This window comes from Chionomys nivalis, chromosome 17, assembly GCF_950005125.1.
Source record: "Chionomys nivalis chromosome 17, mChiNiv1.1, whole genome shotgun sequence".
Classification (NCBI taxonomy): Eukaryota; Metazoa; Chordata; class Mammalia; order Rodentia; family Cricetidae; genus Chionomys; species Chionomys nivalis.
The window spans coordinates 45,850,618-45,874,890 of NC_080102.1; the positions used below are offsets into that span (position 1 = coordinate 45,850,618).

The window sequence follows — 24,273 nt, forward strand, 5'->3', positions numbered from 1 at the left end:
TTAGCCTTCCTGTGCTTTGTGAGTGATCTGTGTATTAGGTCCCAAACTTCCCAAAAGGCAACAGCACTGACTGTGGCCCAAAGCGACAATCTGGGGCCAGCTCAGGCTAGATGCTGAGAGGGAAAACAGAAGGATTACTGGTGGATAGGAAAAAGTCTCACGGGTCTTCTGAAGCCTGTGATTTCTGCCTGCCAGGAAGAGCTGTTTCCCTTACCTCCCTTGCCACTGGCAAATGGGGCATGTGGTTCTTTATTGTCATAAAACTGTGGTGCAGATCAGAGCCACTAAGCTCTTCTGTCTTCCGACCTGCAGGCTCCCACATTAGCCTCCCGCTACTCTCTGTCCCTGAGAGAGAGCCATGGCAGCTTTGGACTCCCCCAAGTGCCTCTGGCCCTTGTCTCTTCACCACCAAAGATAAACATAAAACCAGCAGTTTTATATTTACAATAAACCTCTTCCCACCCATGGAAAAGTCTATTTTGGTAGTTTCACTGCATCCTCAGTTACATCTGATGCCAAAACCTGGGAGCAGAACAGTGGGTCTAGCCCCTCCTAACCAATCATATGTTTCTGAGAACTTCTAAGTGTAGGCTTTTATCTCTTGGTCAGTTTAAGGAAAATTGATGCTGTTAGGGTATTGTCATCTAGTCCTTGAAAACGTCAGTCTGTCCTTTCATTCACACAGTCATTAGTTTCCTTTTAGCAATATGTGCTTCTCAGTTTATAGTTTTGCATATTTTTGGCAAGTTTTTTGTTTGTTTTTTTGAGATAGGGTTTCTCTGCATAGTCCTGACTGTCTTAGAACTAACTCTCTAGATTAGGTTGTCCTTGTATTCAGAGACAGACATGTCTGAAATAGACTGTCTCCTGAGTGCCATGATTAAAGGTGTGTACTACTGTGCTTGCCACATGGCACGTGTGTGTGTGTTTGAGGCAGGCTAACAGGGTTTCATACATCCTTGACTAGGCTGAAACTCTTCTATGTAAACCACGCAGCTCTAACTCACAGAGATCCACCTGTCTCTGCCTCCTGGATGCTGGGATTAAAGCTCCTGGCCCTATTATTTAAAGCTTAGTACTATTGTAACAATATTACTTTTAATTTCCAATTGCTTGGTCTCAGTATTTCCTCTCAGCCAGGAGTTGAGGGTGACATGGAAGGCTTTGACATGTCCTTCTGGCAGGTTGAGGAGAGAAAGTCCTAGTTTACTGGTAATTTTTAGTCAAAAAGAGATACTGAACACTCAAGAGGCAGACAGATCTCTTGAGTTCTAGAGATCTCCAGAGAGCCAGGTCTACATAGTGAGATCTTGTCTCAAACAAAGAGAAAGAGTAGATAACTGATTTTATCAAATGCTTTTCTATATCTTTTGAAATTATGTGAGATTTTCTGTTTTGGGTTCATCAATTTTCTTAATTTGGTTTCTAATATAATTTTAGCTTTGCCGTCTAAGAGGAATGGTACTTGGTCATAATGTGATTTCCTTTTATGTTTGTTAGGTCTATTTGCTAAAATTTATTCATTTTTTATATTTATGTTTATGAGATATATTTGTCTACAGCACATTGTATATTCTGGAAAACTTTGTATGGAATAAATATTATTTCTTCCTTAAATATTTGGTAGAATCCCCTCTGAGCCCTTCTAGATACAGAGTTTTCTTTGTGGGAAGCTTTTAAGCTGTGTGTTCCATTATTCTACCAGAAAAAGGATCATTTAGGTTTAGTGCTAGGTTCTTTTTATTTAGTGTGTGTGTGTTTATATATGTACGTGTGTGCACTCATGCATGTAAGTGTGTATAATATATGTGGGTGCATGTAGAGGAAGACTATGGAGACCATTCTCTCCTTCCACCTTTACTTGAGTTTGGGAATTAAACTTAAATCATCAGACTTGGGTGGTAAGTCCCTTTACCCACTGAGTCATCTTCCTGGCCAGGTTATTAGGTTCCTATAAGCTTTAGGAGTCTACATTTTAAGAACTCTGTACTTTATCTAGGGTGACTTATTTGCATTTAAATTATTTACAGAATTTTCTTATTATATTTTTCCTATATGTGTCATCTATAGAGATTTCGCACTTCTAATTCCTGATGTTAGTGGTTTTTGTATATTTTTCCTCTCTCATCAGTATCTCTAGAAATGTGGGATCTTTTAGTTATTTTATCTTATGTGTGTGTCTTGCCTGCATGTGTGTCTGTGCTTTATATGCATGCCTGGTGCCCATAGAAGCCATAAGAGGGCATCAAATCCCCTAGGTGTGGAGTTACAGATGGTTGTTAGCTGCCATGCTGGGGGCTAGGAATCTAACCTTGATCCTCTGCAAGAGCAGTCCGTGCTCTTAACTGCTGGGCCATCTCTCCAGAACCTTGTCAAAGAGTTCACTGCTGACTTCACTGGCATCCTATTCTTCTGCTTCCTGTCATATTAGATTTTGCTCTGATCTTGTATTATTTCCTTTTTCATATCTATTTTTGGCTCTATCACTTTTCTTTCTCCAGCTCCTCATATGTTATAAGTGAAGACCATAAATTGAAGACCGCCACCCCTTTTTTTTTTTTAACACTTCATGTGTTTGGTTCTGGATAGATATTACCCTGAGTTATTTACCCCTCTAGCTTAGATGCTGGTCAGTTAGTCCCCAATGAAGACAATAGATTTTTTTTTGAGGCAGGGTTTCTCTGTGGCTTTGGAGCCTGTCCTGGAACTAGCTCTTGTAGACCAGGCTGGTCCCGACTCACAGAGATTCACCTGCCTCTGCCTCCCAAGTACTGGGATTAAAGGTGTGCGCCACCACCGCCCGGCCAATAGATTCTTTTTTAAAAGACACTCTGTGTGTGTGCGCACACACAAATGCATGCAAAGGACAGAGGATAGCATCAAATTTCCTGGAGCTGGAGTTACAGGTTGTAAGCTGCCCAACAGGGATGCTGGAATCTGAACTCTGGTCCTCTGCAATAGCAAAGAGTACTCTAAACAGCTGAGCCATCTCCAGCCCCAAGATTCTCTTTATCTTGTACAAAGATGCTAAAATAAACAAATGATATCTTGCGAATCTTCCTCTTGAACTACTAGTTCATACCTAGGGAAGTTGGGTTTTGTGATCCCTCCTTCTCATTTCTACCCTCCTTTGGAAGCCGTGTGTATTGTCCTGTGTCCCGCAGTACACATACATACTGCATCTATTTAATTTTTCTTATTTTCTATTTCTTTGTTAGAGTCAGTTTGGTCAAGTCCTGGGGTGATTCTGTCCCAGCTCTTATCCCTTTTTATATGGAGTTCATTGTATCCCAAGCAATTATTTTGCAAAGATTGGAAAACATGGCTTACATAGGTTCAGTGCATCTGACAGATATCACAGAGTGTACAACTCCTAGTTATGCACCACAGAAATGGATCCTGATAGTGGCTTTTAGCAACCACCCTACACCCTCTAATAGTTGGGAATGGTCGAGTCCCTATGTTGAGTCTCACCACCATCTGAGCCTTCAAGAACCTGTCCTTTGTCTCTAAGGAGGCATGAGTCAGCTCTGCTCTGTGATTGGAGCCAGATTACCTAGTAGAACAGATAGTGTCTTCATTTATGCTTTTGAGTATTAGTAATCCTGATTTATTGAAAATGGGTTTTGATTTCCTGTGTTTTTCTTCTTTGTTTTTTTTCCTAATTTCAAATGAAAAAAAAAACTTTACAGCAAAACTGTTTTTCTCTTGGTATAGGAATATCAATATCTTTCTTACTCTTCTAGAAGGATGGCGCCTACTGTCCTGAGCCCTCAGTTGTCTGCTTAACCTTTTGGTATAAACTCCTAATTGGTTATTGCCCCTTCACTCTCCTGTCACATAAGGGCAGGAACACGTCTTTATGACCCTGTAATGCTTGGCCTCCACATGGTCTTTATCTACAAGATTTTAGTAAATCTGTGTTAGTGTGATTGTGAAAGTTCATTGTCTAGTCTGTTTTCTGTTGCTATAGCAGACATCACAGATTGGATAATTTACCAAGAGATGTAGTCTCAGAGTTCTGAAGGCTCCGCAGCATTGGGGAGGCCTTCTCATTGCACCAGAACATGGCAATGGTACACTGAAGAGAACATGTGAAAGACGCAGAGAAAGCAGGACAATGAGTTTGAATTCATTTTGCAACAAATGTTGTTCACACAGAAATGGTTCGACCTCATGACCTAATCATCTCGTAAAGGTCACACTTTCCAAAGCTGTCACAGAGGCAGTTGTAGTCACCAACACATAAATAAAAATTACATCTTAAGCTTTTGAGTTTGGAAGTAACATTCACGTGGTAACATTTATATATAATCAGATATTTGTAAATGCTAAACTTAAGGTTCATTATTTTATGTTTTCCTTCTGGCAGGACCACAAGCAGACGATGTCACTATGCACTGGAACAGGTCATCCATTTGGGTGTAAAAGGTAGCATTTTGTAGCTTGGCAGTAATAAATTTCCCTAGAGTGTGCTTATAGAGTTCATGGAGTTTTTGTGCAAAATGATATCAGTTCTTCAGTTATATGTAAGAATTAAAATTACATAATAGCATGTATTTTTAATTCCTATTGGGCAATTTGTATCCTCCCCTCACTTTTTTTCTACTATTTTAACTATGTAAAAGCATACTTAAATAATTGAAAATTATTTAATGTATTTTTTGCTCTCTACATTTAATCCTGGTAATATAATTCATCTTTGTTCTCACAGAGATAAGTAATGGCTTGTTGCAAAGTCTATGTCATACTACTTAATGCTGAAACTAGGAAAAGGGGAACCTCAACAGAGTTTTTGAATATGAACTGTTTTACAATCAGCCATAATGTTGTCTTCATTCATGCTTTTTTTTTTTACTTGTTTTAAAGTATTATTTCCAGAAGAAATCATTTTACAGTCTCCCCAGGTGACAGGAAATTGGAGCCTTGTACAGGACACCAAAAGTGATGTGCAGTCCATCACCAAGGTAGTGTTTTAATGACTTTGATAGATTTAATACATAATATGAATTCAGTGCTCACTTGACTGGAGTATTAGAAGATTATTCACAAATAATCCAAAATTTCAGTTAAAATAAAACTAAGATAGCTGGGTATAATCCCAGCACTTGGGGGGACAGAGGCAGGCAGATCTTTGTGAGTTCAAGGTCAGCCTGGACTACAGAGTGAGTTCCAGGACAGCCAGGAATATGTAGTGAAACTGTCACCAAGGGGAGCTGGAGAGACGGCTCATTTGTTAAGAGGACTCGCTGCTCTTCAGGAGGACCCAGGTTTGACTCTCAGCCGGCACATAGCTGCTAACTGCCCTTAGCTCCAGTTCCAGAACATATGATGCCCTCTTCTGGTCCTTAAGGGTATTGTATTCACATGGTGCACTGACACAGATGCAGACAAATCCATACACATATAATAAAAAATAAATCTTAATAAAATATTCATAGGGTACATTTAGTTTAACTGTGTATACAATTATATGTAAGACCAAGATATTTAAACAAGGTAAAATTAAGATATGTGCTTCTGTGATTGTACCGATTTATTTTAAAATTGTATGCTTTTAGGTGGTCCACAGCTTTAATCCCAACATTCAGAAGGCAGTGATCCACGTGGCTTCCTACCTTTCCCTTACATCCTTCCTGCCTCTGATTTTGTGACACTGTCTGAGCCTTGAAGACTCAGATATCACATTTATGACTGGGCATTCAACAGTTAATTCTCAGGACTTTGACCAGTTATGAGTATCTTTGGAACTCACTAAGTTAACAAAAAGTAAGCTTCTCCAGCAAAGTTGACCACAACATTCATGATGAGCATTAAACATAGTTTATTTAGAAGCAAAAGTGGTAGTTTTATAGCTGGGGAGATGGCTCAGTGGGTAAAGCATCTGTTGCTCAACCAACCATGAGGACTTGAGTTCAAATCTTAGAACCCACATAAAGTTGGTCCTCAGTAGAGCACATCTGTCCTCCCAGCATTCCTACATCAAATGGGAGGCACTATCAGGAAACTCCCAGACGTTTGCAGGCCAGCTAGCCTGGAGTCCACAGCAGTGAACAATAAAATAGGCCCTGTCTCAAGGTGTAAGGTGAGGAATGACACCCACAACTGTCCTCTGACGTATATCCTGTCAACCATGGCATGTGCACATTTACACTCATGCAAACATGCACATATACTCATGTATACCACACACACACACACAGGGAGAGAGAGAATGAGGATGGTAGTTACAGGATGCTTACTCAATCATGGAAAACACTATAAACAAAATAAGAAAGGGTTATTCATTAAAAATCACCAGCTGAGCCGGGCTGTGGTGGCGCACGCCTTTAATCCCAGCACTCGGGAGGCAGAGGCAGGCGGATCTCTGTGAGTTCGAGGCCAGCCTGGTCTACAAGAACTAGTGCCGGGATAGGAACCAAAACCACAGAGAAACCCTGTCTCGAAGAAAAAAAAAAGAAAAAGAAAAAGAAAAGAAAAAAAAGAGAAAAACAAAAATAATCATGAGCTCGGGGGCTGGAGAGATGGCTTGGTGGTTAAGAGCACTGACTGCTGTTCTAGAGGACCCAGGTTCAATTCCCACCACACACATTGGCAGCTCGCAACTGTCTGTAAATCCAGTTTCAGGGCAATCTGATACCTTCACACCAGTGCGCATAAAATAAAAGTTAAATAAATCATAAAAAATTCTTTAAAAGTTTTTTAAAAAATCATGAGCTGGGAGTGGAGCAATGACTCAGCAGTTAAGAGCACTGACTTCTCTTCCTGAGTTCAGTTCCCAACAACCACATTGCAGTTCACAGCCACCTATAGTGGGATCTGATGTCCTTTTCTGGCATAAAGGCATACATGCAGAAAGGGCACTCATACATAAAATAAATAATTTTAAAAAATCATCAGCTATGTATTTACTTCTAGATGTTTATTTTTATCTGAGAATAGAAGTCTTCATTGAGCTTTCATTTGCAAATCTCTCTCTTTCCTCCTTGTTCATTCCGTTGCGTGATTCTCAAGAAAAGTCTGTGTAGGAGATGGTAGGATGGAATGAAGGAAGAGAAGCTACTGCTATTTAGATGGTTTGCTGACTGCCTGAATCATTACATTCTTAAGTGCAGAATGTGATTTCTAGCAAAGTTATAAATAAATCTTGGCATTCCATTAGTCAACCAAGGTGGAATTATAGGGACTGGAGAGATAACTCAAAAGTTAAGTGCATCTTCCCGAGGACCCAGGTTTGACTCCCAACACTATGTGGCAGCTCACAACTGTCTGTAATTCCAGTTCCAGCAAATCTGACACCCTCTTCTGGCCTCTATGTGCACCACACACAACATGCAGGCAAAACATTTGTGTACTTAAAAAAATATTTTTTAAATATAGAAATAAAAAAAGAAAGAAAAGGGCTAGAGATAAAACTTCAGTGGAAGGGAGGCCTAGCATGCCCAAGGACCAAGTTCAATCCCCAGTACCCTCTCCAAAACACTCATACAAAGTATATAAAACAGTAGTTTGAGACATTGGTTGTTAGCCATGTTAGGACTTACTCCTAAGCAAGAGGAAACAAGTGGGGTGGGCAGCATTGTTTAGAACATAGCATCTAGAGAGCAGGAAGAAGTCTAGGAGACTCTTAGGTCGAGGAGACAAAACTTGAAGGATCAGATTGACAAAGCAGAGTAGTGAGGAGAGAGCAGAGAGATGGGCAGATTCCGGCATCTAAAAGGGTCTCTAGAGTCCTCCCTGTCAGTCTCTTAGCTCGTGAGAAAAATGCCTTCAGAGTTGGCGCAGTTCTACAACTGGAGAAGCCTAGCCTCAGTCAGGACTGTGTTCACAGACTGACAGGATGAGAGCAAGCCTTCAAATCCCAGGTGCTTGGCAGTGGTGGCACACACTTTAATCCCAGCTCTCGGGAGGCAGAGGCAGGCGGATCTCTAAATTTGAGGCCAGCCTTGTATATAGAACAAGTTCCGGGACAGCCAGGACTGTTACACAGAGAAACCTTGTCTTGAAGAAAACAACCCTGGTTGTTGATCTGATCCCAGAGTAAGGTATTGACTGGGAATCCCAGCAGAAGAATGAGACTGAGGTCATTGTCAGTTCCGCAGTGGGTTTGAGGCCAGCCTGGACTACCTGAGACCCTGTCTTAAAAAAAAAAAAATCAGGTGCTTGAGAGATGGCTCAGCATCTAGAGTACTTGTCGCTCTCACAAAGAACCTAGATTTGATTTCCAGCACCCACATGGTAGCTTACAAGTGCCAGGAATTCCCACTCTCCACCTTCATAGACACCAGGCATTCAAATGGTGCACATACAGACATGGAAGCAAAGGACTTACACACATAAAATAAATCTTTAAGTTTTTAAAAAATCAAACAAAAAGGATATAACAGTGCGGGGTGGAGGTTGCACACGCCTTCAATCCCAGCACTCGGGAGGCAGAGGCAGGCAGATCTCTGTGCGTTCGAGGCCAGCCTGGTCTACAGTGTGAGTTCCAGGACAAGCTCCAAAGCTACAGAGAAATTCTGTCTCAAAAAGCCAAATAAATAAATAAATAATAAAATGACATTATCTAGAACTCAATAAGTAGAAAATTCATGTCTGACATCTGGCTTAAAAAAAATAACCCAGGATAGGGATATAACTCAGTGGTTGAGCCCTTGCCCAGACTATGCACAGCCCTGGGCTCAGACCCAGTACTGCAAACCAGACTTAAAAATGCAGCCAGTATGGAAAATTTTAATTAATTGGAACCAGCCTCTACCCCAAATAACCCAGTTGTAAAGTTAGAATACAAGGGCATTAGAACAGTTATTAATTAGTCACGATAATAGAAGACACTGGGTCAGGCATGGTGGTGCATGCCTTTAATCCCATCACTTAGGAGGCAGAGGCAGGTGAATGGGCATTAGAGGTCTACAAGGGGAGGTCCAGACCAAGTAGGGCTACCTAGTAAGACCCTGACTCCAAAAAGAAAGGAAGAAAAGACATGAAGACCTTAACTGAGGGACATGAAAGATAAATTTAACAAAACACAACCTCATACTTTAGAGATAAAAATTTCAGTTACTAAGATGAACAAAATGTACAAAATAGTACCAGACTAGGTGATCCAGAGGAAAAGTAGCTTGAAGACATAACACTAAAAATTATGTGAAAACAGCAAGAAAGATTTCAGAAAACAGGAAAAGCAATTTCCATTATTCACAAGTCCTCTTCCTAAAATGAGTGACAAATATTAAAAGTCATAGAACAGCTTCAGGTGGCCTCACACACTTTTAACTATTTGCCTCTCAGATAAAGAGGAGCAGGCAGAAAATGTAAGGAAGCATATTGGGGCCACGTGTGATATCTCAGACCTGTAATCTTCGCCCGGGCTACATAGCTAAATGGTGTCTCAACCCCTGGTGTTTTGGGAAGATAGGTAAAATTGCTAAAGTATAACCCAATTGATGGCAGGTGCAGTACAGATACAAGTGACCCGTACCAAAAACAGCGCTAGTAGGAGGACAAGGCATATTCTTGTGATGATCAATTCTACATGTTACCTTGACTGGGCCAAAGAGTACCTAGAAGCTCAGTGAATCTTACTCTGGATTGTGTATCAGTGAAGGTACCTGTGAATGAGATTGGCATTTGAATTTGTGTGTTGATAAAGCTTGCTGCCTCCATCGTGATCACGTAGCAGCACGTCAGACAAGGCCTGCATAGGATGAACAGACTGACAGATCCCTCTTCCTAGCCTCCCCTCCTGCCAGTGTCCACACTCATACAACAGTCATCTTACTGAAACTCACGCACACCTTTGGCAACCTCCTGACCCTTGTTCTTTAGCCTTAGGCTAGAGCATGCATCTGCCTTCCTCATCCTTAGCTTGCTGCCACAGGTGTTAGGATTCCTAATTCAGTTGTTTCTCTCCCCAGCCCATGTTGTTGTTGACTACTTTTGTTGTTTTTTAGCTTTTGATATGTGTTTTTAGGGATTGGACTTGGGTATTCATGCCTGCATGGGAAGCATTTTACCAACTCTGCTATCTCCCATCACAAATCTGTAAATCTTAACATTCTAACTAGTTTTATTGTTGTTTTCAGAAACGTGACCAAATCATTCTAATATATAAATTTTAAAATCTAATTGCAGATTTCATATATATATATATATATATATATATATATATATATGAAATACCTATTAGAACATGTATGTGTAAAGGCTATAAGTATCTATGGCAGTATTGAAATAAAGTACTTATCCATCCTCATATTAAAGTATATTCTCAGACTAGACTGTGGTCAGACAAATAGAGTTACAGGGCTAGGCACATGGACTAAGACCATACCAGTTATCCTCTTCAGCACCAATTGACAGTGATCGGAGGTCACGTTGAGAAATCCTAGAATAAAATTTGACTGCATGTATTTTTAATGGAGAAATTTTATGATGCAGAGCTTCAAGATTCATTATATAAAAGTCATTGATTACACAAAGATATATATATATATATATATATATATATATATATATATATATATATATATATATATATACACACACAAAGCTATAAATTAGGGCCGGGCGGTGGTGGCGCACACCTTTAATCCCAGCACTCAGGAGGCAGAGGCAGGCGGATCTCTGGGAGTTCGAGACCAGCCTGGTCTACAAGAGCTAGTTCCGGGACAGGAACCAAAGCTACAGAGAAACCTTGTCTTGAAAAACCAAAAAATCCAGGACAGGCTCCAAAAGCCACAGAGAAACCCTGACTCGAAAAAAAAAAAGCTATAAATTAGGAAGTATTTATAATAGAAAATTTAAAAATTCAATACCGTTGGCTCAGAGCAAAGTATATCTATATTCAAACACACCTGTAAAACCAGTTCTTGTGTAGGCTTTGGACACGCTTGACAAGCAGTGCTGGCTTTCTGTGTTCTCAGGAAGGCATGAAGATGCTGCACAGCAGAGTCCTCATTACCTCTCTGTTTCAATTTCATCATGACAAAACTCAGGTTTTTTATATTTATTTTTCAAAGAACTGGGGAAAAGCATAAACTTTTAGACAGGTTTTTATTCACTGTCTCATGTTTGAATTATGTTTCAAAGGGTAGACCTGTGACCTATCCAAAGAACTGTTCCGTGTGACAGCAGAGTGTTGGTGGTGGGTGTGGTGCTGCTCTTTAAACTTCTGTACACAAAGCTGCTGTTGTAACTACTTTCTCCATTATTATTTCCAGAACAAGAAAACAGTGAAGGGTCAAACTAAACATACAACAAAGGAGAGGAACATGGGTACCACAGACCTGCCAGAGAAGGATGCCTCTACTGCAGAGACCAGTGAGTTGGGTACAAACATATAATGGGCTCAGTGAAGAAACCTGTACTTGAAAGAAGTTGCCTGAGAAGCACACTGTGGTTGAAGATCCAGTCGTGACAGACACATTGTCCACAGAAGGCTGAAGTCCCATCTGCCTGCTCCCAAGGGATGTCTTGGTGGTTTAGATTAGATGCTTTAGAAAAACCTTAGATTGCTTTATTCTTGCCATGCATGCTCCTAAGTTGTAGTATGCTTTCTATATTTAATATAGTCAGTCCTGCAGTATCACCTAGCTGGTGTTAAAGTCCTGGACTCAAGTGATCCCTCACTTAGCCTCAGTGTCAAAAACTATAAGCAGGGGGCTGGAGAGATGGCTCAGTGGTTAAGAGCATTGCCTCTCTTCCAAAGGCCCTGAGTTCAATTCCCGGTAACTACATGGTGACTCACAATCATCTGTAATGGGGTCTGGTGCCCTCTTCTGGCCTGCAGACATATACACAAACAGAATATTGTATGCATAATAAATAAATATTTAAAAAACTATAAGCAGGATTCAGCACACCCGACTTGTAATGCTGATAGACACAAATGCCTAGTAAGCATTTAACAATGTGTTCGACATCTTTAGCCATCAGGAAAATACAAATCAAAACTATTCAAAATTCTATCTCACCTGAGGCAGAGAGGCTAACATGGAGAGACAACAAGTGTAACTGGAGGCTGCGCTGCATTTCCCAGCCATCCAGACCGAATAACCACACAGAAATTATATTAATTACAACACTGTTTGGCCAATGGCTCAGGCCATTTCTAACTAGCTCTTACATCTTAAATTAGCCCATTTCTATTATCTATGTATCACCACAAGGCTGTGGCCTACCGGTAAGGTTCTGGCGTCCTTCTCCTTTGGCAGCTACATGGTGTCTCCCAACTCTGCCTTCTCCCTGCATTCAGTTTAGTTTTCCTGCCTACCTATATTCTGCTCTGCCATAGGTCAAAGCAGCTTCTTTCTTAGCCAATGGTAAGAAAATATATTCACAGCATACAGAGGGAAATCCCACATCAAAGAAGTGCTGATAAAAAACCCATATTTACTACTAGTAAATCAGTCTAGAAATTTCAAAAAAATTAAAAAATAAGAGTAGGGTTGGAGAGATGGCTCAGCATTGAAGAAGCACTGGCTGTTCATGCAGAGGACCCGTGTTTGGTTCCTAGTGCCCACATGGCAGCTCACAACCGTCTGCAGCTCCAGTTCCAGTGGATCTGACACCCTCTTTTGGCAAGCACTCGGTAGTCACGTGGTGCACATACATGTAGGCAAACATTCATACATGTAAAATAAATCTTTTTTAAAAATACTATGAATAGAGGAACTCTCATATTGCTCTGATATACTACTAGATATATATCCCGAGAAATCAAAGTTAGTATACAAGAGATGGTTACAGATACATATTTATTGTTAAACTTATTGTTAAACATAGTTTATTTTTGAATGTGAAACCAACCCATCCAATTTGAATTGATAAAATTTAATACATACAGCTGTATTAAGATAAAGAAAAATGAAATTGTGATCCTTTTCTGGAAAATTATGGAATGGAAATTACTATGCAGTTTTCCAGACTTGGAAAGACAAATACCAAGTGGTTTTCTCTCATATGCACATCCTAAATTTTAATTATTAGACATGTTTATATGTTGGTACATAGGTATAAAAATAGAAAGAGTGCTGTGAGAAGGAAGTCTTAAGGGGGCCTTGGGGAAAGAAAGAAGGGGTTTTAGACTACACATGACATGAGAGCAGAGTGCAGGCCGTGCGGGAAGGAAGAGAATCAGTGGATGTGTAGTGGGCGGGAGACTGCGTCAGGAAGGTCACCTCAAACGAAGTATGAAAGAGTCACAGTAAAATCTACTACTTTGTATGCCAACTTTAAAACAACTCATTTAAATGTTTGGGGAAAATCATCAACAAAAAAGGTTTTAAACCCTGTATGTAATACTTCGGGGGATGCTATATCTATAAGTGGCTTAGAAAACTAACTTTTCCTGACTTTGCCTCAGAAAACAAAGATGGTTCTGGGACATGTTCTCCTGCCACACTGAACATTGTTGGCATTGTCATGTTTTATTTGGCCTTTATGGCATCTAATAAGCATCTGATGGTCTGACTAGGCTGTCTTTCCCACTTCACATGTTCACATGCAGTAGATGAAATTCAGACCCCTAAAGCAAGAGATGAGGAGTTTTTCAATCCAGTGCTCAATGAAAACCAGAAGCTGGCAGTGAGGAGGATTCTGAGTGGTGACTGCCGACCCCTTCCATATATTCTCTTTGGACCTCCTGGAACTGGAAAGACTGTGACAATAATTGAGGCTGTTTTGCAGGTAAGAACGGTGGTGCTGGTTGCTATCGTTCTGTGCTGTGTTCATGTGTTTGTGTCTGAGAAAGTACTAGTTTAAACTCCAGAGACCTTTGTAAAGAATTTAAGAATGATTTAGCTCCTAACATTATCTGATTATGTATTAGGATTTTAAGTTTATTTCATAAGTGTAGAAGAAAACTTCATTTCTAGACAGTAAACCTTTGATCCTGTTGTGAAGCTTTACTGAAGAAGTTGCCTGGACAGTACTCTGCAGCTATTGCTGGGCTCTCCTTTATATTTCTGATTAAATTTATGAAAATACTGTATATATACAGTACTGCAGTGTCATTCCAGATTTTGATTAGCAAGCGTACTGTGAGTGTTCTATGTTATGCTACAAGCTTGGCTTGTGTGATTGATATCACTTGGTGCTGTCTATGGATGTGTCTGTGGAGGTGTGTGGAAGGTCATGGTTGCAGAGCTGGGAATATAGCATATACAGGTTTTGGATAGCCCTGCATTTGCTCTTTCTCTGTATGTATGTGGGACTGAGGGCAGGGAGGAGCTACCACCTGATCACATCTCGTCTGTGCCCAGTGAGGTGGGGTAGTCACTTGGACATTGCAAGGAACGTCTCAGATGCTCAGAGATTAGTATCCAATCCCACACCCCTTGTTCTCTATAAAGGAATCTGTATGTTGAATAAATACTCAGGGTTTCCACTCTGTGGCAATAAGATCCCTGGTCTCTTACTTCTTAATGCAGGTACATTATGCTTTGCCGGACAGTCGGATTTTGGTCTGCGCTCCCTCCAACAGTGCTGCTGACCTTGTGTGTTTGCGACTTCATGAGAGCAAGGTTCTGAAGCCAGCTGCCATGGTCCGGGTAAATGCTACCTGCAGATTTGAGGAGGTGAGCCCCAGGCATGGGATAGGCACCTAGAATCCTTCTATGAAGAATACTTAGTGGGCAGATTTGAGCAGGAGGTAATAGCTTGGTAGACACCAAACTATTGTAGAAAGTTATAATGGAAAAAATTGCTCTATTACTGTGATACAACTCAGCTACATGGTGGGCTCTTATTCCTGAATATTTCATTATGTTCTCAACCTGTCTCCAAATTAACAGTGCTTTTGTGGACAGTCTCAGTTTTGTTAAATTCTCATCAATACTCTTGTTTCCTAAGATGTAATTCTTCAAATATATTCTATTTTCTCTTTAGTTCTGTTTTATTGATTTGGTTACCACTATCCCTTTTGGAAAATTAGAGTATCCTAGTTTGTTTTTGAATAAATAAAATAAATATTTCTCAAAAAATAAATTATGACTAGAAAAACATAGTAAGTTGCTTTCTGGATTATGTAAAGGATTATAGTATATTCATGCCTTTAGAGTTCATAAAACATGGACTTAATATGAAAATATAAGACATTTTAATTTAAGATAATCATTAATAATTAATTATCACTAAGAAGTAGCAACAGGGCAAGATTATCTTGTAGAATTCCTCCCAGCCTTGCTGTTTTGTCCAGTTTAAATAAATGATCAATAAATTGAAACCCAAACTGACTCTAACCTCTTTGTTTCAGACTATTATTGATGCCATCAAACCATATTGCAGAGATGGAGAAGATATCTGGAGAGCCTCACGCTTCAGGATAATAATCACCACATGTAGCAGTGCAGGATTGTTCTACCAGATAGGAGTGAGGTAAGTGTCGAACGTTGGAGGAGCAGAGTCCCCCACACTTAGGTCAGAAGAGGTTGACCAAATGGAAACTGAGTAGGGGAGGGCGGTGTCAGCCACAGGATAAGAGCAGTAAGGGGTGGGTGTCTTTTCTGAGGAAACAGGAGTATTGATGAGACCAAGAGACTCAAAGGGTTCAGCAGTACAGTGGATAGGCGGTGGGCGAGCAGCATGGACAGTGGTTAGAGAGCCCTGAGCATATTTGCGGAGCTGGGGCCTAGTGAGCAAGAATGGAGATAGGAGCAACAAGAGGCTTGAATTTCTAGAAGAGGCATTAGGTATGACCCTTAGTTTACGGAAGTCTACTGAATGAGTAGCTTAAAGGATCAATGGAAGTCAGGCTACTTAGGAAACAGCTGAATTCCGTGAGGTTAATCCTGTGTGGGGCAGCTCAAGTACCCACTAGTGGAATCTCCCGAGAAGATGGAGCAGTGATAGTGCAGGAGGGTAAGGAGGGATGGGCTAAGGACAGAGAACTTGTCCTCAGTGCTAGGAGGAATGTCCCAAGTGCACTAGAAGTGAGCCAGGGAGGCAGCAAGCCAGGTCTTGGTAAGAAGAGGAGGTAGCACAGGCCAGGCTGAGGGAGGAGTAGGAACAAGCTTCCCTGAGGGTGAGTCCTAACTCCTGAGATCCTGAGGACAGTCAGCTCTGCAGCTTGGAGCAGAGTCACCCCAGAATGTAGCTGTGAGGATGACTACCTAGGCCCACACATGCTCACCTTTCTGACCTGAGTTCTAGGCATCTGAGAGCAGAGAGAGTCAAGTGTAGCTAGCCGCAAGCAGGTTGCAGATTATTTCATAAAGATTCTTTAGTTGCCTATATTTTATTTATTTTTAAGCTAGGAATTTAATATTTTCAATATTTTGTTTTGTATGTACATGTGTGGGTGCAAGTGTGAAGGTCAGAAAACACCTTGAGGGAGTTGACCCCTGTATGTCCCAGGGATCAAATTCAAGTCCTTAGTGGCAGGTACCTTTACACTCTGAGCCATCTCACTGGCCCCACAGTGTCATTTAATTATGTAACCAGTATGAAATCACTAATGAGACAGTCTACATTTAATTATTCAAGTATGAAACTTATAGCTCTTTATGTCAGACTAGCCACTGTAAGATGTTTAAGAGCCACACATGGCTAAAAGGCTGCTGGACTGGGAGGGTGCAGGTCTAAGCAAGGGCAAAGGGTTTCTGTGATACAAGGTGCCAGAATTCTAAGCTACCAGGAGGGTCTTGGGCTTTGTCCATACACACCTTCACCCCTTCATGTCCTTCCAAACACGTACACGTTCTGCTTACAGAACACCAACTGCTGATAGGGATGTGTATGAATCTCCTAGCAGGCCTGCAGCTCTGTGACTCCAAGTCTTGTGACACCCATACCTCTTGGTCTTATCTTCCCTGGAAAACCCCACTGTGATCCCAGCACTGCAGAGCAGAGTTTTGCCAATATGTGTTAGGTAGCAGTTGCTAAACAATACAGTGAAATTACCATTCAGACGTCTTTGGCTCTAGAGTTGGATACTTCACACACGTGTTTGTGGACGAGGCAGGGCAGGCAAGTGAGCCAGAATGCCTTATTCCTTTGGGACTGATTTCAGACATCAATGGTCAGGTAAGATCTGTGTCTTGTGTGTGTTTCTGTCTTACTGTTTTCCCTCGGTGACAGTCACAGCCTTCAAGTGAAAGGACTAGGACTTGAGGATCCGGGAGGTCAGCGCTGTGCTGTTCATCACAGCATCAGTCTTCTGTGGCTGGGAAGAAAGGTCCTTGCCTGCTATTATTTCCTTATTGCAACAGAAGATAAGAGCCATTGTAGGTACTGGGACTCAATGGCAGACTCAACAGCTGATTTCCATTGTGGGTATTCCACACGGCAGAGGGGAGAGGACAGGGCTTCATGCTCTGCTAAGGTCTGACTGTCATTCCGTTACATTTTCCAGGGGCTCCTCATTCAGACCCCAGCCCCTCCAGCTCTGTGTATTCCTGGCAGATCCCCATCTTATCTTCTCTCTGCTACTTTGGACAGTGACATGGATTACCATTTTAGAACATGTTTCTTTCAGTGCCCCAGCTGAGAGGTCATCTGACACCCACTTGTGAACTTGTCAGGATCCTCCAGATGTGTTCCCACCATCTCCCCTCAAGTCACAGGCTCTATGAGACAGTCTAGGAGGAACTCAGGAACAAGAACTGGTCTAATTAAAACACTCCCAAGTCTAGTCAGCATGATGTTAATGAGTGTGAGGCCTATCAGGAAAGGACATTATGGAAAAGGGCCCAGGATAATTTCCTATGGTCAGGCACAGCAGAATATTCCAGAACAGAAGCTGCATGCCTGAGGCTTTTGTCACATTGAGAGATAAGTGGAAGAGGCAGCTGGACTGCTGTACCAGGACTGATAAAAGCAGATAGTAACTGCTTAGTGGAGAAACCTGAGTCTCAAGCCCATCCAGTTTCTCATTTCCCACTTCTCGGTCTAAGTCATTGTCAATTCTAGCTGTGTCCACCATGGTCTCTCAGCGTTTTCCTTTATTCCACATAACCAGAGTGTGCAAGGGGGCCCTGTCTGCCTACTTCAGCCCTACCCTATTCAGAGCTCTCTTCCTGTCATTTTCCATAACTCTTCTACTGTGGCTGGACTGCATACCTGTCTACTCCACACTAATCAGGCATTCTTGTATATGCTATAGATTGTTCTTGCTGGAGACCCCATGCAGCTTGGCCCAGTCATCAAGTCCAGACTGGCCATGGCCTATGGGTTGAATGTGTCTATGTTGGAGAGGTTGATGTCCAGACCAGCATACCTGAGAGACGAGAATGCCTTTGGTGCTTGTGGTGCATACAACCCTCTTTTGGTGAGTTCCAAACTCTCTGTCACACAAATGGAGAAAGAGCAAAGTTTTATTGGAGCAGACAGTGCTGGCTGGAGGAGGGGGACTGCTGAGGGCAGGTCCGTAGGGCAGCTGCCACACTGCTCTCACCCACCTCCCCTTGCCTATGAGTCAAGCACAGGAGCAGAGACTTGTGCACAAGAGAACTGGATGTATCTCCATCTCCACAAACACCCACTTGCTCCTTGCCCTCCTCCCCTCAGGAAGCATGATCAGCACAGTGATGCACAGATATCCGGGGAGGATGATAAGCAGCTTGTGTGGTTCCTCCACTTCCCAGGTAGCATTTAAGGTGCTTTCTGCCTGCTCTTCTGTCACACAGGGACTGCTGTTTGGATCAGAGGGTGCCATGGAATTATAATGCTGATGATGTGGAGTTTGGGGATCCAAGACAATAAAAGAAGTTAAATCTGCCTTACTCTGTAAATGCAGGGAAACAGAAATGGCTTTTGTAACTATGTGAAGGAAGAGAGGGCCTGTCCTGTGTGGTCCTCTGACCTAGGTGCTTCTGGGTGTGAGTGTGAGCTTGGTGAAACCACCAAACCAGACCCTTCCATGAGTGGAAGGAAAAACTTACTCAAACTTCCAAGGCGATCTCTTGGGGTTGGGCAGAGAGAGGAGAAATAGTGGGAGAGTTTTGTCAGTTATAAGGGTTGTGTTGCAGCAGGAGGTAGGTGAGTTAACTGGAATAGCCAGAGAACTAGCATGGGGCTTTGACCTATTAAAGGCTTGTCTGAGTTAATAAGGAGCTAGATGCCCATTCTGGAGATAGTTGGCTGAATGGGACAGATAAGGGAAGTGATAGCTTTCGTTACAAACAGAAACCCACTTGTCAAGGTTTCTGAGGAATGCTGGTTTTCGGCAGCAATCCTTCTGTGTACCTGTGAGAGTCCAGTGTGAGCTGAGCCCAGTCTGTCATTTAGGACAGTGCCAGTGGAACTGCCATTTGGGGTTTGAAAGGGACACTTTGCACCTAACACTGGACTTACACACCGTCAAATTCTGAAAGTGCATCTTTGGGAGCTCACAACAGAATGAACTTGGGAATCTGAACTCTGTAGGACATCATTAAATGGCTAGAAACTTCTGTAATTAAACATTCTGTAAACTTTATTATTACTAAACTGTTATAATACCAACAGACTTCCATCTGAACTTGTTTTCCTGGTGTTAATGAAGTATAGCAGTCATGAGAGGTTTTCAGAGAAATAAAACCCTTTCCTCCGTTGGAAATCCAAGGAGTGAGTGTTGCACAGACTGGGGAAAGTATGTTGTAATTCTTCAGGCTGAGGAGGATCTCTGGGATAACACTCATAAGAAAGGTGCCTACTGTCCCAGGAACAGAGGAACACATACAGGTGCCCCTAGGATGGGTGCAGCATGGCGTCTGCTGGGTCAGAGAGGATGCCTGCGTGCTGCCCCGCCCGTGGAGAGACGTTCTCACCCACCTCCTGTGCATGTTGGGGCATGCACATCCTTTTCTGAAAAAGAAGTCCTTTCCTCCTCTTTTCCTTGTTCTCTCTGCTTTCTGAGCTGGTGTGGATCTTCATGGTGGGACACATTCTGCTTTTTGAAGTGTGGTTTACTGTCCTGGGGCTAATGGGCATTTGCCAGTATAATTCCTTCAGTTGCTCTGACAAAATGCCTGTCAGGGACAATTTTGTGGGGAAAAAGATTTGTTTTGGCACCATTTGAGGGGATAATATGACATGGCACAGAAGGCATGGTGGGGGAGGCATGGCACAGAAGGCATGGTGGGGGAGGCCTCTGCCATCAGGAAGCAGTCTGGCTTCCTCCATTTCCCTTTTTTATGAGTATCGGACTTCGCCCACGAGTTAGTGTTACCCACATTCAGAGGTCTTCCCACCTTATTAAACTTCTTTAGAAACACCTTCAACAGAGTCACCCAGAGGTGTGTCTCCTAGGCAACTCCAAATCTAAAGAAGTTGACAGTGACAATTGATCATCACAGCCATAAACAAAGACAGATGCTTGTATTGCACCAATTTCCCAAGCAATTGGAGGAAAAAAGCTTTTTCCTCATGCTAGTACTATCCCCAGGACCAAAGATGTACCAGGGCTGTTTCAGCAGCTCTTACTTTCTGCCCGCAGCACAGAGTCAGAACTTTATAGCACTTCATTTAAAGGCTGAGCTTGTAAGATGTAGGAGCCTACTCCCACAAAGTCAGCTAGGGTTCCTGGATTGGGGGGACATTAAGGCTAAGGAAATGTCAGATAAAAAAAACTGAGACAGAAAACATAGGATATAATGTCAAAACAGCCCAGAGTTTATTTTAGAACTTGCTTATATACAAAAGCAGAAGTAAAACACAGCACAGTCAGTCAGTGTCTAACCATAAGACCACTCCTGTCCTTGAGTGAGCAGCCTTCTAACATGCACTTGCTGTTATCTTGAGGTTCCTAAGATTTGTCGTCAGCAATATACTACTAGATGGTGTGTTCTTCTCTCATGGGCTAAATCAGAAGTCTCTCACAGCCCTCAAGGTTATTGGAAAAAGCAAAGCAGGCAAGCTTGAACTCAAATGACTTACAAGTCAGAATGGACTCCAGATGGAAACTGAGTCGCATGTGGGCTTCAACAGTAAGGTGGCAGATCAAAGGCAAAAAATTGCAGCACAAAGAAGTATCCAGAGCTGACTGCACCCATTAAGAGACACTCAACAATCAGGACCCAGAAGAATCACAAAAGAGGCCTTTTGTCCCTCCTGATGTTTACCTTTTCTGCTAAAATGGATCCTCAAGATTCAGAGTCACCTGAGAAACTTGTCCTGGCCTCAGATTTCAAGCTAATAGAATAGAGGCAGGAGCAGGGAACTACCCCATGACGTTAGCAGTAAGATGGTTGGTTTCAAGCTTGCCTTGCAAGGACAACAGGGATAAAACCTGGACAGGAGCTGTATGGTTTTGACTTCTCGTGACCTGTGCCTACCCTTTCCCTACAGGTCACAAAGCTAGTGAAGAACTATAGGTCCCACTCGGCCCTGCTGGCGCTACCCTCTCGCCTGTTCTATCACAGGGAGCTTGAGGTATGTGCTGATCCCAAAGTAGTGACTTCGCTGCTGGGCTGGGAGAAGCTGCCCAGAAAAGGCTTCCCTCTCATCTTCCATGGCGTGAGGGTAAGTCTGCCTTGACTACTGAGTGCTCCTTGCATCTGGTGTTGCAGGAAGGGGAGGAGGAGCTGTCTTCATTCAGAGAACAATGATGTTCCCAATGTTGCGAGTCCCCATCTATGCTACATTAGCCAAGCATTCTCCATGGGCCTGAGGTAGGGATGGCAAGTTCTGATCCCTTAAGTGTAAGGCAGCAGGAAAGGGCTGCTGCTGACCTCTCCTGTCAGAGAGTTCATACAGAAAGAGCTTAAGAGTAGATATTGCAGGCCCTGCCCTTTGGTGTTTGCATTAGATAAATACTGGGTTCCAAAAGGAATCACAAGCCAGTATCAAAGAGCTTAGAGTGTGGATTAGGAGGATGAGCAGGAGAGATGGCTCAGTGCTTAAGAGAGTTTTTTTACAGTCACAGACCTCTGTTCAATTCCCAGCATTCACATTGGGTGACACATAACCACTTGTAACTCCAGCTCTAGGAGATCTGATGCCTTTAAGCTTGCACTACCATATACATACAGGCACATAATGAAAAATAAAAATAAATCTTTGAATAAAAACAGAAGGCTGAGAAGTAAGGCAGGAAAGACCATTGGAAACTGGGCACTAAGGACTGACATCCTGACAGTACTTGCCCTACCCTCAGAACCAGTCAAGCTGAGAACCCACAAGAACCAGTCAACCAAGCACCCAACCCCAGCTCCAGAGGCGGGGGGTGGGGATGACAAGGACAGAGTCTCCTTCCTACAAGACCTCACAGAGTGGGCTTGAGATGCTCATTAGCTATAATGAACTGCAAGAATTCACCAAAAGCAGGTAGTTTGTATTGGTAATTTGGTTGTCAGAACCAGAAATAAAGTTTTACATTCACCTTCTCAAAAGGGAAGAGGATTTGAATTATGATCCAAAATTGGTGTCACACCCAGAAGGGAGGATCATGGCAAATAGCCCTCCTCTCCCATAGCCTGGTCCTGTAGGTATGTGAGCCCACAGACAGCTGCACCCAAGTGCAGTCCGTGACTCAGTTTCTCTCTAAATCTTTTAAGGACAAAAGTTCTGGGTCTGTTAGAAGTGCATTTGAAGAAGTGTGTGCTGGTGACTCTGGAGAACCCTCTCAAAGGCTGTTTGTCAGTGCTTACCAAGTCCTAATGTGTGCCCCTTCCCCAGGAATACCCTCCTTGTGGTCTGGGTAGCTCTGCCCATCCTCAGGAAAGACAAGTGGCTGTTATAGTGGAAGGAATCTCTCTCTAGGGTGCCCAGAAATGAGCCTGTGAGGATAACCAGTGTTATGGTGGAACAAAGGCACAAAGCTTAATTTGAGCACATGAGGGCGTATTCATAAATGAGAGTTCAATATCTTAAAGATCTCAATTCTTTAATGCAGTTTAATTTTAAAAATTACCACAGGCCAGGCATGGTGGCACACACCTTTAGTCTTAGCACTCAGAAGGCTGAGGCAGGCAGATCTCTGAGGTCAGCCTGGTCTACAAAGCAAGTTCCAGGACAGCTAAGGTTACTACACAGAGAAACCCTGTCTTGAAAAACAAAAAAAATACCACAGGCTTTTTTTTTATGAGGACTATTTTAATGACAGTTTAAAGTGTTTTATAAAAGAAAACGAGTACAGTCCTATGTAGCACAAATAATAAAAACTCAGAGACAGATATTGGGGTTCAAACTGAAGATCAGAAAAGCAAAGCAGTCAAGCCACTAGAGAGCTCTTGTCTCTACCAAAGCTCAGACACAGGGGCAATCCTGCAGTGCTGTCCGCCAGCCTCAGACTCCACACTCTACTGAATTCCTGTCTCTTCCCTTTTATATTCCCCTCTCTGCCCAGCCATATCACTCCTGTCTACACCTCCCTAGTGCTGAGATCATCTTTGTGTGAGTTCTGTTTCTCTTTTAGACAGATTCAATCTTGTTTTACTCAGGGTGGCCTTGAACTCACAGAGATCCCATCTGCCTCTCCTGAGTCCTGGGATTAAAGGTGTATGCCACCACTGCCTGGCCTGTATGACTGACTAGTATGGCTGCTTTGCTCTCTGATATTCAGGCAAGCTTTACTTATTAAAACATAAATAATATGCCACTTTAGTCCTAGATTCAATTTTTAATATTGTCAAAAAGAACCAGACAAATGAATCATTAGACTTGATGTTACAAAATATACTCTACAAAATTAGAGTAAATAAAAGTGTCCAGTATTAAATGTATATTAAATATGCAGTGTAGTAGTAAAATACTTACCTAGCATGTGTAAGACCCTGGGATCAGTCCTCAGTACCACAAAGATGAAGTGTGTGGGGTATATGTGTGCACATACATACATGTGCACGTGTGTAGTTGACCATAAAGGTACAAGTTGGTGGAAGGGAGTCAAAAAATACAAGTGGATATAGAGGATTTTTCTTTTTGACCAGGGTTTTACTGTGTAACTCCAACTACCTGGAACTCACTCTGTAGACTAGATTGGCACTGAACACAGAGATCCACCTACTTCTGCCTTGGGATTAAAGACATGTGCTAAAGATGTATGCTACCATGTTCATCCCAGTATGGAGAACTTTTGAGATAAAAGTACCTTTCAGTTCCTGAGAAATAAGATGGAAATATAGATTTGATCACCAACAGACCCTGGGAGTACATGACAACCTAAAGGTCATGTACAGAGGCCAGGAAACACACTCTGGGAGAGGGAGGAGGAGTAGCCTGTGGACCAATATTTCTATTTGATCCAGGGTAAATATTTCAACAGGTTTCTCATGGGCAGGTATTTTGTTGTTCTTTTTGTTGTTTGGTTGTATGCTTTTTAAATTTATTATGTATACAGTGTTCTGCCTGTGT

General features: G+C 42.2%; 1 protein-coding gene across 1 annotated transcript in view; it reads left to right on the forward strand.

Moving 5' to 3' along the window:
* The window catches only part of Mov10l1 (Mov10 like RISC complex RNA helicase 1), a 76,457-nt gene that overhangs the window by 33,675 nt on the left and 18,509 nt on the right, over window positions 1–24,273 (forward strand). The window contains exons 14-22 of the mRNA XM_057792533.1: window positions 4,373–4,431; window positions 4,870–4,967; window positions 11,223–11,322; window positions 13,511–13,689; window positions 14,433–14,579; window positions 15,257–15,378; window positions 16,926–17,025; window positions 18,104–18,268; window positions 21,268–21,441. Of these exons, the coding sequence (XP_057648516.1) occupies window positions 4,373–4,431; window positions 4,870–4,967; window positions 11,223–11,322; window positions 13,511–13,689; window positions 14,433–14,579; window positions 15,257–15,378; window positions 16,926–17,025; window positions 18,104–18,268; window positions 21,268–21,441 (1,144 nt within the window). The remainder of the gene's footprint in view (window positions 1–4,372; window positions 4,432–4,869; window positions 4,968–11,222; window positions 11,323–13,510; window positions 13,690–14,432; window positions 14,580–15,256; window positions 15,379–16,925; window positions 17,026–18,103; window positions 18,269–21,267; window positions 21,442–24,273) is intronic.